The sequence below is a fragment of the Pelophylax lessonae genome (assembly GCF_965119305.1).
Source record: "Pelophylax lessonae genome assembly, chromosome: 11".
NCBI lineage: Eukaryota > Metazoa > Chordata > Amphibia > Anura > Ranidae > Pelophylax > Pelophylax lessonae.
Genome location: NC_138778.1, coordinates 93,659,114 through 93,671,735, shown reverse-complemented (window position 1 = coordinate 93,671,735; position 12,622 = coordinate 93,659,114). Strand labels below are relative to the sequence as shown.

The 12,622-nt window shown below is 42.8% G+C and overlaps 1 protein-coding gene across 1 annotated transcript in view; it reads right to left on the bottom strand.

Annotated features, from left to right (window-relative positions):
• Positions 1 to 12,622, bottom strand: part of RND2 (Rho family GTPase 2) — a 340,907-nt gene that overhangs the window by 36,730 nt on the left and 291,555 nt on the right. The window contains exon 4 of the mRNA XM_082271500.1: positions 3,372 to 3,506. Coding sequence (XP_082127626.1) covers positions 3,372 to 3,506 — 135 coding nt within the window. The remainder of the gene's footprint in view (positions 1 to 3,371; positions 3,507 to 12,622) is intronic.

Sequence of the window (12,622 nt, the reverse complement as noted above, 5' to 3'; positions counted from 1 at the left end):
TCATTTTTATTTTTATTTTTACAATAAAAGCCCACTAAGGATAATGCGCTAGGCTGGTGCGCCCTTCTCTTTGTTCTTATTTGCAGTTAAGGTTTCACACCCTTGTACTCATTACACAGCACACCCCTGAACTCTGCATTCTATACCTAGCACACCCCTTGACTCTGCATTCTGTATGCAATGTAAACCTGAACTCTGCGCTCTGTGCATAACGCACTTCTGAACCCTGCACTCTGTACATAGTGCACACCAGATACAACTGGCCCTTTGAATGCAACCACACTGCTGATGTGGCCCGCAATGAATTTGAGTTTGACATCCCTGTGATGGGATCTTTAGGGTTCCTACCAGTTCAAACTACCGTTTCCTCATAAAGAAATCTGCAGACGCAGGAGCTCTCTACATATGGATTATATAAAAGAAAACATATCTGACATTGATTTAGATGTGCATTCATCCTACATTAACTTATAGCAAGCTTGAAGGAATGGATTAGGAATTATCTGCGAGAATGTCACACACCTCTTTGTCTGACTTTCATCCTCCTACCTTCACAGCATTTTCTTTTTTTTGGTTGGCATGTGCTAATTTGAAATAATAATTAGGGCTGCTGGCATTAATTCATAAGGAACGTAAAATGGCAAGTACATACATATAAAAACCATCATAGTATTTTATTTAGGCAAGGATAATCCAGTAGCAGAACAGTTCTATAAAAATCAGCCTCCAAAGATTCATTTTTTTTTCATATTTAGTTTGGTTACATGACTGCCGCTGCAGCTTTTTCCTCTCCAAATGGGAGGGATCTGTACCTTCCGGGATTCCCTCTCAATCCAGCAATATCTCACTGGTAATAATGCCTCTAGGGTGAGAGAATGTCAGCAATCTCAGTAAAAAGGAGAGTTAAAATGGGGCTATACATTTAGCTGCATAGTGTTACCATTAATGACAGGAATTGCAGCGTATAGCAGGATCACCAGGTTTATCCTCTGAAAGGATTATAATTATAGCAGCTATATTAGCACAGTTCAATGTACAACATGCAAACACCTTCATTATTTTGGGTGGAGTTCCACTTCAACACTGGAAGCTGCATATCTAAAGGGAATGCAGGTATTATTGCCATATGTAATGGACTAATCTTTTTAATATTCTTATTTCTAAACCGTTGCCTTTCAGTATGGTATTAAAGTACTAATGTTACTTTTAGAAGCACCTGTATCTTTAGTAATCAAGGTACCCGTTGAGTGCATTACATATGTACAGTATATATATATGATTAAACAAATGGTTGGCTGATTTACATATTATTATTATTATTATACAGGATTTATATAGCGCCAAAAGTTTTTGTAGCGCTTTACAACATGAGGGCAGACAGTACAGTTACAATACAATTCAATACAGGAGAAATCAGAGGGCCCTGCCCTGATATTTAAATGAATGTTAACAGACTGAGATCTTGGCTTGTGTCAACAGGACTTTGTTCACTTCTAACAGGTTTTGGAGTTCACTACAAATCTATGGGGATTCAAACACTGGTTTACGCAGGTCAAAAACAGGTCAGAAGAAGGTCAACTGCAGGTCACGTGTACCCATCAATGAATTCTAAATGATCCCCGAAGCGTCTTAAACTGATGTCAATCTGATGCCAGCGACAAAGCCCAAAGACCATCAACACATTATATAATGAGGATAGTTTAAAGCAGGGTTTCTCAAGTTCTGCGTGAGTTCCCCTGGGATTCTGCTGTGATCTACCAATCAAGCGTAGTAAGCTGATTGATAGTTCCCATCCCCACTGTTGACACATGCTGAGCAGCTCAGGGAAAGTGCTGGGATGAGTACTCTTGTGGCTCGCTGTTCCCCGCCAGCCCCTCCTTCCCGCCTGTTCATCCCAGGTGCTTGTATGTGACATTACCCGGGGTGGATGAGAGAGGAGGAGGAGCTGGTGGGAAAGATAACTCACCCCAGCCACTTCCCTGAGCTGTTCTGCATGTAAAGAAAACTGCTGGTACTGTAATGTGTCCTGTACTATTTTAACGTGCCCTGCTCCCTTGTAGAATGCCCTACCTCCATGTAATGTACCCTGCTCTCATGTAAGGTCTCCTACCCCCATGTAATGTACCTTGCTCTCTTGTAATGAGCCCTCCTCCAATATAAAGTCTCCTGCTTCCATGTAATTTGCCCTGCTCCCTCTCATGTAAGGTGTCCTGCTCCAGTGTAACGTGCCCTACTCCCATGTAACATGCCCTGCTCCCATGTAGTGTGCCCTGCTGCCCCCTGTGTACTGTACCCTCCTGAATCCCTGTGTTCTGCCCTGCTGACCCTTTGTACCCCACCCTGCTGCCCCCCATACACTGCTTATCTCAAGTTGGACCCAGAACTGAGCATCTCTGCAGAAAAAAAGCAAGTACAAGTTTCATATTAATTTAGTACATTTTAATATTGACCCTATTATTTTATGTTTTTTCTAAAATAATTGTTTTTATATCAACAGCTTGCTGATCACACCCATGTTCCCTGATCTATAGATGTGAAAATAATTTCAGGGGTTCCCTGAGATTCCACTTTTTGCCAACGGTTCATCCAAGGTAAAAAGTTTGAGAAATTTAAAGTACGAAAAAGTGATATCTGAGTTAAAAATGGATTCTGAAGACTCCAGTTTGTGAGATTTTCCTGCCCTACTTAGGAGCAGCATCTGCTCCAATTTTTTACATTTAGGAAGAGCGGTGCAAACCTATGCTTGCACAACTCTTTGTTAATTTCCCCACAGTTAAAAATATTTGTTAGCCCCCATTCACGCTACTGTGGCATGATGTCAAGCTTTGCCATATGGGCTTGTTTCGGTTATTGGGCAGCCTATTTAATGGGCTTGCTTTACATGTGGCAAAGAAGGTAATAGATATTTTTTTGATTTGCGCATTCATAACCATGTTTTGCTGCATGCGCAAAGCTGTGCTCGCTTAACCATTAACAATGAATGGCACCACAAGCACGACATATATTCATACCATACATGTGCAGTGGTGTATCTTGCAGCAAGTCTGCATTTATACGTAATGCAACACACACCAATGCATGTCACCACAGTGCGTTGTGACCCAATGTAGTGCATACAAATGAATTTGTCTGGTTAACCTTATAAATAATAAAAAATAATATGTGTGATGTCTTGTAACAATGCATTGCGCTGCTTCTACACACCAGTGTGTCATATGGAGCATAATGCATATTGGCTAGTGTAAAGAGGCCCCCATGTTTAATTTCTCAGTATCTTCCATATATTGAATGTTTTGGGTTTAATGACGCTTTAGCTCTGCATACCTTGTGTACATTTTATCATACTTCTTTCTAAAAAGTATAAGAGTTACCTGTTCATGTGTAACGGGAATAAGTCTTTGTTTGGACAGCTCTCGTAGAGTATTCAGATCTGTCCTCATGTCAAGTTTACAGCCTACTAGAATGATTTTGGCACTTGGGCAGAACTCCTGAGTCTCTCCTTGCCACTGTGGAAACAAAACATCAACTCAGTAAACATTCATTGACTGCTGGGTCGTAACAACTCAGGTCACTGTTCTTCAATACCAGCCTTCTTTGGCTAAATACCAAAGTCATGTTATAGTTTAAAAAAATATTCAGAAGAAAAAAAATAACCTACAGAAAGAACCTACAATCAAAAGCCAAGTACAATATACAGGTACCATTTCATGGGGGCAAAACTTTGCCAACAAAAACAAAAAAAGTATTTTGTTTTGTAAAGGGAAACTCTCAAACATGGAATAATAGTTTTCGATGGTTGATTTTAAAAGCCAGCAATAGCCAAAAATGTTTTGTTTATGGTTTTGGATGGAATAAAGGAAAGAGGAAAGATGCTTTTCAAGTTCCTATTTTTGGCTCGTTCTCTGTTAGGGAAATTTCTCTCACTTTGCACACTAAGCGGGACAGGGAGTGAATGGAAATCTATCCAAATACACATTTTTATTAGAGATAAGATCCTCAATCAGATTTTTATTACACAAAACTAACCTACTTTACCAACTGTGATTTTCAAAATACAGTAAACCCCCCTCCATTGCGGAGGTTACGTTCCGGACCCAGCTGCGAAAAGTGAAAATCCGCGAAATAGAAAAACCCTATTAAAATGCATTATTGGTATGTTTTTTTTACTGTCACTGTACGTGTAAAAGCATTTTAAGGTCTTTAACCTCCTGCCGTCCGCGCTACAGCCTATATACGGCTGCAGCGCGGACTCGAATTTTCGGGAGGCCGTTTTTAAACGGCCTCCCAGTGACACGGCCCCCACGCGCTCCCGCGAGCGCGCATCGGGGGGAATCTGTGTCGGCCATGTCCCTTGGACACAGCCGATCACAGATCGTGGTGAATGGCCAATCACAGCGGCCATTCACCACGTGATCAAGCCATCCAATGAGAGATGATCTCATATGTAAACATATGAGATCATCTCTCATCGCCGGCGCTCCTTCCTCACACAGAGCCTGCGTGTGAGGAAGGAGGGAGAGCTGCACAGCGCCGGGGACACAGAAAAAATTAATCAGGGCACTGATCACCCGTGCCCTGATTACCAGAGGTACACCAAACACACCTTCAATGCCCACAGTGCCCACCATCAGTGCCCCCCATCAGTGCACACAATCAGTGCCCATAGTGCTGCCAGTCAGTGCCCATCAGTGCCTGCTCATCTAGGCACTGATGAGCACTGACTGGCAGCACTATGGGCACTGAGTGTGGGCACTGATGGTGCTGCTCATCAGTGCCGCCCATCAGTGCTCATCAGTGCCACCCGCCAGTGCCCATCAGTGCCACCCGCCAGTGCCCATCAGTGCTGCCCGCCAGTGCCCATCAGTGCCGCCCGCCAGTGCCCATCAGTGCCGCCCGCCAGTGCCACCTCTCAGTGCCCAGCAGTGCCACCTCTCAGTGCCCAGCAGTGCCGCCTATCAGTGCTCATCAGTGCCGCCTATCAGTGCTCATCAGTGCGGCATATTAGTACCTCCTCATAAGTGCCACCTCAGCAGTGCCCATAAGTACCACCTCATCAGTGCCCATCAGTGCAGCCTATCAGTGCCCATCAGTGCCGCCTCATCAGCGCACATCAGTGAAGGAGAAAAATGTATTTATTTTCAAAATTTACTCGCAAAAAATAAGAAAAACTTTTTTTTTTTCAAAATTTTCTGTCTTTTTTCTTTTTTTTTTATAAAAAATAAAAAACCCAGAGATGATTAAATGCCACCAAAAGAAAGCTCTATTTGTTTGAAAAAAATGATAAAAATTTTATATGGGTACAGTGTAGCATGACCGCGCAATTGTCATTCAAAGCGTGCGAGCACTGAAAGCTAAAAATTGGTCTGGATGGGAAGGGTGTTTAAGTGCACAGAAGGCAAGTAGTTAAACACACTTTTAAAACAATAGAAACTCATTTAAACACATAAAAGATACTGAGAGACATAGCAAGAGCAATGGAAAACACAAAAATATTTCATTTTTAATGATTTATATAGTAAAATAACATTACAAAAAAAAACCGCAATATACCGGGACCGCAAAAACTGAACTGCGATGGAGCGGGGGTTTACTGTAGTACTTAAAGACCCATAAACAAAAAAAAAAACAGAACATTGCTAAAATATATTAATTAAATGTTCATGTAAATACAACACTCCTGGCTCTCAACACCTCATATATGAATATTGATCCTCTTCTACAACAATGATGGTTAATAAGCATCAACAGTCAAGATGGAATCTTCCATGAGCCTCAATTCTCCATGCGTAGAAGATTTTGTGCAATATTTAAACCAAAATGATTTAAAATTTGACCCTGATTATTACCTGTGCCTTAGATTGGGTGTCTTTTCTAGATGTTGAGCTAAATAAAAACAAAGATGGCACCTTGGCAAGCAGATCTTCAGAGGGTAACACAGTGTACCATGCCAGCAGTGTACACCTCTTTAGTCCAAAGTATCCCCTACAGCAGGGATTCCAAAACTACGGCCCTGCAGCTATTGCAGAACTACACTTATAAATTATACTTGTAAAACTCTGACATTAACATACATGACTGATGGGAATTGTAGTTCCTGAACAACTGGAGGGCTGTTGTTTGGGAATCCCTGCCCTACAGTAAGGCTCCTTTTATACTGGCGGTGCACCCGACGGAGTCCGTTCTGCTCAGCGGGGGATCAATACGCTGATCCCCACTGAACGAGCGGATGACAGCTCCGTCTCCGCTCTGTGTGCAGGGACGGAGCTGTCAGAGCCCTGCTCTCCTCTATGGGGAGATCAGATGAGAACGGACCGCCTGTCCATTCTCATCTGATCCTATCCGATCCAAGAATAGAGTTTCCATCCATCTGGATTTCACGGACAGGATCGGATCGGATAGCAGCGGGTCAGCAGAGATGTCACCGCTGACATGCGCCACTCCATAGGGCTGCATGGAGCATCCTATTAGGTCCGCCTGAAAAACTGACAGGCGGATTGGATCGGAAAGTCTGTGTGAAAGGGGCCTAAATATTTAGGGTTGGGTTAAAACTGTTCAGACGGTAGAGACTTTCAGAGAGTATCAATTGCTATACGTGATAGGCGATTAGCCATGGGTTATGCTAGAAGCATATTAAAGAACGTCTATAACTAGGCCAAAATAAAGTCACGAGACTCTATTATTTGGCAATCCGAAACCTCAAAGTTCTACTTAATGTTGGTAATTGGATGCCAAGGTAGCAAGAGAAAAGGCTAGCCCCAAAAATAGTTTTCCGAAGAGCTAATTCCATCACAGACGATTAGTGAAAAGTCACTATTTGGGATCTTTACAGGCAGACCCATACAAAGGATTTGGATTGTACAAATGTTATTTGTGTAAACATTCAATCTGGATGTAGGTACCAGTGACAATGTACAATATGTAAAGTCCATCTGCCCACATTTGTTCAGATTTTTCTTACTGAGAGGGTCCCCACTGAGGTTTTTTTCTCCTTTCCCCTTCCCTTTTTAGTTTACGTAGATACCTCGGAAATCTTGGCAATGTGGAACCTGTTAAAGCACCACCTTGGTAAAATTAACAGGATACCAATGGATGGATTTTTTTTCTGGCCTACGGTATATTACTGTGAAATGTATTTTGTTTTTGTTTTTTTAAATCTACAGTAAGTTTTTCATTAGTAAGGAAAACAGACGATTATCCCTAGTGTTCTATGTAGTTACATTGTTACAGTACACATACTTCTTCACTGTGCACGGAGCAAGATTATATAATACATATTAAGTGACTAATGAGCTGAAAACAAGACGTTTGTCTAGCTAATCGAAAACAAGGTCAGACGATGGTGACAATGAGCAAGGAATCTATGGCTGGAATTGGACCCGTTTTATTACTATAATACCTGTTTGCTGTTCTCTGTTTATAGCAAATGAATAAATGATAAGCTCAGCTCCTGAATTCTGAGCCCCTAGAGTTTATTCTCTTCCTTAATGGAACACATTCCTTCTCCACAATGAATGCTAAGTAGCCAAAATGTTCTTATTTTAGGGAACGATTGGCTGAAAACCGACCTCAACTTCAAATAAGGCAGCATGAGGTTATTTAGTGATAGCAATAAGATACTGTCCGAGCTTCCCTAATGCACAATTCGGAGAACAGGCTGGTGCTGTGCTAAAAAATAGATGAAGCATTGTCAGCAGCTCTGGATTTTGATACAGAAAGAAATAGAGCTGACCATACCTGACAACACTGCTTGTGAGCTACATGAGGTGTTTTCCGCAGAGTTGTATAAAGTACTCGAAACCCATACTTGAGTAAAAGTACAAGTGCTCGATCAAAAAGTGACTTGAGTAGAAGTACTAAAGTATTCAACATTTTTTGTACTTAAGTATTGCAAGTAGTTTTTTAAAAATGTTGCTACTCAAGTACTGAAAGTAAAAGTACCAGTAGTTTTGAAAAAAAATTGCTACTCAAGTACTGAAAGTAAAAGTACAAGTACTGTGTTATGTAGTTATTAAAGAAAGAAGTCAAAAGTGTGAACATCATATTGTTTTTTATTATTTCAAATGCAGCTTTTATTTATACATACAGTAGCATTTATTTTCCTATGCGCTGATAATACACATGTTTTGAGCTTCATGAAACCTGCCATCTACTGTTCTGGCAGTGGTAATTTTTATAATAGTAACGAGCAGGGCTTTTTTTCAGCAGGAATGCGGGGGAACGCAGTTCCGGCACCTCCGGCACTGAATGTATGCAAGGTGTGCTGGGGTGTGCTGAAGGGTCTACTGATGCTGGCTGCTAGGGGATGTGTTGCAGCTGGAGGGGATCCATATTTTCACTGCAGGGGGGTCTATTGTTGCTGGGGAAGTCTAGTGTTACTGGTGGGGGATCAGTTGTTGCTGGAAGAGATCTACTGTTAAGGGGGTCTATTGATGCAAGCTGTGGGGAGATCTGTTGTTGCTGCCAGGGCTTTATTGTTGTACTGTGGGATATTTTGTTGTGGGTGGTGCATTGTTGTTGGAGGGATCTTTTGTTGCTGGAGGGTGTATTGATGTTGCTGGCTACAGGAGATCTATTTACCTGACTTTCTTGCTATCATTAACGATCATTAAGAAATTCCATACTTTGTAGTAAAAATAATTCTGTATTCTCTATAAAGGGCAGTACTGGGAGGTGGAATCAGGGAACGGTCCTCGGAGGTCGGTAGGGGCGGAGAAAAGGAGTGAGTCAGAAAGGGGGAGTTCCTGCACCTATTCTTCGAGAAAAAAAGCCCTGGTAACGAGTAACTATGCAGCACAAAAAAAAAATATCACAGTAGAAGTATTGAAATCATCGAAAAAATGTAGTGAAGTAAAAGTGGAAGTAGGAGAAAAAAATTCTACTCTAGGAAAGTACAGATACCGCTTTTCGGTACGTAAGTACAGTAGTGAAGTAGTTCTACTTAGTTACTATACATCTCTAGTTTTCCGCCAGATCAGGTAGCAGTCTCATAGCTATAAGCAGGGCTGCTGTTAGAAATCGCGGGGCCCCATACAGAAGACCTGGCAGGGCCCCCCAAGAAAATATTAAAGAAATATTTAGCTAAAATTACAACAAAATCACTATTAGCAGACACAAATATAACATAACTCGCATAATTCCAGCTAAATCTAGAAAAAAAAAAAAACGATGTTAGGCCCCTTTCACATCCGTTTTTCGTCCGATCCGTTTTTTTGATGGATGAAAAATAGGGCATTCATCTGTTCCAAAAAACGGACATTGACGGAAGAGGATGAAAACTGATGTTAACTGATGATCATCCATTGTCTTCCGTTTTTACATAGAGATACATTGATGTCCGTTTTTCATCCGTCAACGGATGGATGAAAAACGGACAAACGGACAGCATGTGTGAAAGGGGCCTTAAGTGCCGGTCCACATTTATGCGATGCGGGATCGCTGCGACTATACAGCGTGTTCCCGCATCGCATCCGCACAACAGGCAGTTCACACTGCGATATGCTGGGGGTGTCAATTCAAAGTTAACGACACCCCCAGATCAGATCGCATAGCGCAGTGCGATCTGAAAGTTCGCACAGAATCGGATCGCACTAAGGTGAACCACCATGCAATCCGATTCTGCTGCGGACCAAAAAAAGGGTCATGTGCGTGTTTCAGTGCGATTGCGGTGCGAATTCAGCCAAACTAAATGGCTGGATTTGTACCGCAGAGACATTGCATGTGATTTTAGGAGCAGTGCGCTCCGAATTACATGTGATCTCTGTGAGCGCACAAATGTGAACCGGCACTAAATAAAAAAGAAGATGAGATGAGAAAAATATACAGGCTGGGCAGTTGGAGCTCAGTGATCAGAGAGTCAGAGAGAGAGAAACAAAGTTACAAATAAACTCCTGAGCAGAGATAAGTGCTGGGAGGGGGGCCACACAAGGGAGGGGGATTAGTGAGGGACAACTGTCTCTTTCTCAACAGATAAAAGCTGATAGCAGGGAGAGGGACAGATCAGATTCAGGTGCTGGAGGAAGACTTCTGTATTTGTTGTCCATCACTAATCCCCCTCTCTGTGTGGGCCCCCCCTGTGTGCTTGGGTCCCCTACAAGAGGGCTGGTGGTCCCCCCTTATCAGCGGCCCTGGCTATAAGTGCCCACAGATACCACCATCTGACCCTGCACAGAGGAATTACTGCCTAAGCAGGTAAACAAAATTGGATATAAGCAATGTTGGGGCCAGCTGGTGTCCACATGCAATTCCCTTGTCTCTCCTAATTGACTAAACACAGCTACTTACCCAAGCTGAGCATTCAAGTTTATGTGTGTGCCTGCTACCAGAGGAACCTGAGGGTCAGTTCATACCAGCCTCTCTGACCATCCTCCAAAATCTTTGGAAATTTCTAGCTATAGAGTTTGAAGGCCAAATCTGACAGATACTACGTTATGAATATGTTAACCTCCTGCCTACTGGGCACTTTCACCCCCTTCCTACCCATGCCAGTTTTCAGCTTTCAGTGCTATCACACTGAATTACAATTGCGCTGACATGCAACACTGTACCCATACAAAATTTTTTATCATTTTTCTTATACAGCGAGAGCTTTCTTTTGGTGGTATTTAATCATCACTGGGTTTTTTTTTTTTTGCTAAACAAATAAAAAAATACTGAAAATTAAAGAAAAAGAAAGCTTTTTTTAACGTTCTGTCATAACATTTTGTAAAAAAGTAATTATTCTCCTTCACTGATGGGCACAGATGAGGCTGCACTGATAGTCTGCACTGATGGGCACTGATAGGAGGCACTGATGAGACTGCACTGATATGCAACACTGATTCAACAACGCTTCACTGATACCCACTGACAGGCATCACTGATGGGCACTGTTAGTGTTGCACTGATCATCAGTGCCCTGATTATCAGTGTAGATGTCACCTGTGTGGATTTGCCAGTTATCGGCTCTCCTCTCCCCACACGCTGTCACCGCAAGGAGAGGATTGCCGATAACCGGCAAACCCTGTTTACATTGTGATCAGCTGTGATTGGACACAGCTGATCACATGGTAGAGAGCGGCCGTGATTGGCTATTTACCCAAATCACTGCCAATGCATGCCGCAATCAGGCATGCAGACAGCACGAGCACAGGAGGACGTCATATGACGGCCGCCTAGCAAAGTGCGACTGTGTTGTAGCCGTCATTTGGCTATAGAGCGGCCGTGAACAGGTTAATGTAAAAAATGTGTGGGGAGAAATATTATGATCACATCTTCTGTTCTTACCATCTAATACCTGATCAAATATCTATCATACTTTAAAGTACAACTGAACCTTCAGTTTAAATCTAAATGCATTCCAGGTTCATCAAACAGTCATGCGGACCATTCATTTCATCAGTTCCATAATGTCAACATGTATAAAGTATTCATCAGTTTTACATCCGTTTTTCATCAGTGGTCATCAGTTTATTTTAGAACGATTACCAATGCAAAAACAGGTGAAAAACTGACCATTTGTCAGTTTACATCCATTTTTCGTCCGTTTTTTTTACTGAAGAAAAAACAGATGATGACGGATGCGGATGTAAACTTATGTAAATGGATGATCATCCACTTACACCTGTATATCCATAGAGATGCATTGATGTCCGTTTTTCATCCGTCAACGGATAGATGAAAAACAGACAAACAGACAGCATGTGTGAAAGGTCCCTTTCATAAGGGCTTTCCGATCCGGTCTGCCTGTCAGTTTTTCAGGCGGACCTGATCGGATGCTCCATGCATCCCTATGGAGCAGCAGATGTCAGCGAGACATCTCGGCTGACACCCGCTGCTCTCCGATCCGATCCTGTCTGTGAAATCCGACTGATAGAAACCCTATTTTCCATCCGTCTGGAGGATCAGATCGGATAAGATTGGATGAAATTGGACAGGCGGTCCATTTTCATCCGATCTCCCATAGAGGAGAGCGGGGATCTGATAGCTCTGTATCTGCACACAGAGCAGAGACGGAGCTGTCATCCACCTGCTCAGCAGGGATCAGCGGATCGATCCCTGCTGAGAAAAACAGAGTCCATCGGGTACACTGCTTGTGTGAAAGGAGCCAAAGGGGTCTAACAGTTTTTCTTCTCTACCACAGCCTGAATGGAAAAGCCTGCATGTTGTAAAGTGGGACCCTTGCTCTCTGTGAGAAATCAATGAAATTATTATAGAGGTCCAACATGTTCCCTACTGTGTCTGACATATAGCTCTGAAATAGGCAATGATCACTCTCTCTGATGAGAGATCTAACTCTGATTCAGCAGGGGGAGAGCAAGGGTCCCACTCTGCCGGACACAGGCTTTTATACTCAGGCTGTGGTTGATTTTTGAAGAAAATCTGTAAGACCTTGCACACCTTTTGTTTTGATGTACCTGGAGGGGATTAAAAGATGTATGGCTCCCCCGCCAATTATACTTACCTAGGTGGATGCAGCATCAGTCTGATGCTGCATCTGTCCCCTGGCACCTCTACATTGAGAATCGAGCGATCGAACACTGCCAATCGCTCGGTTCTGACAGCTCCCTAAGCGGAGAGCTGCTTTCTGCTCTGCCCCCTCCACCCTTACTGGAGCGCTGGGCGGAGGGGCCGGCTCAGGCTCTCA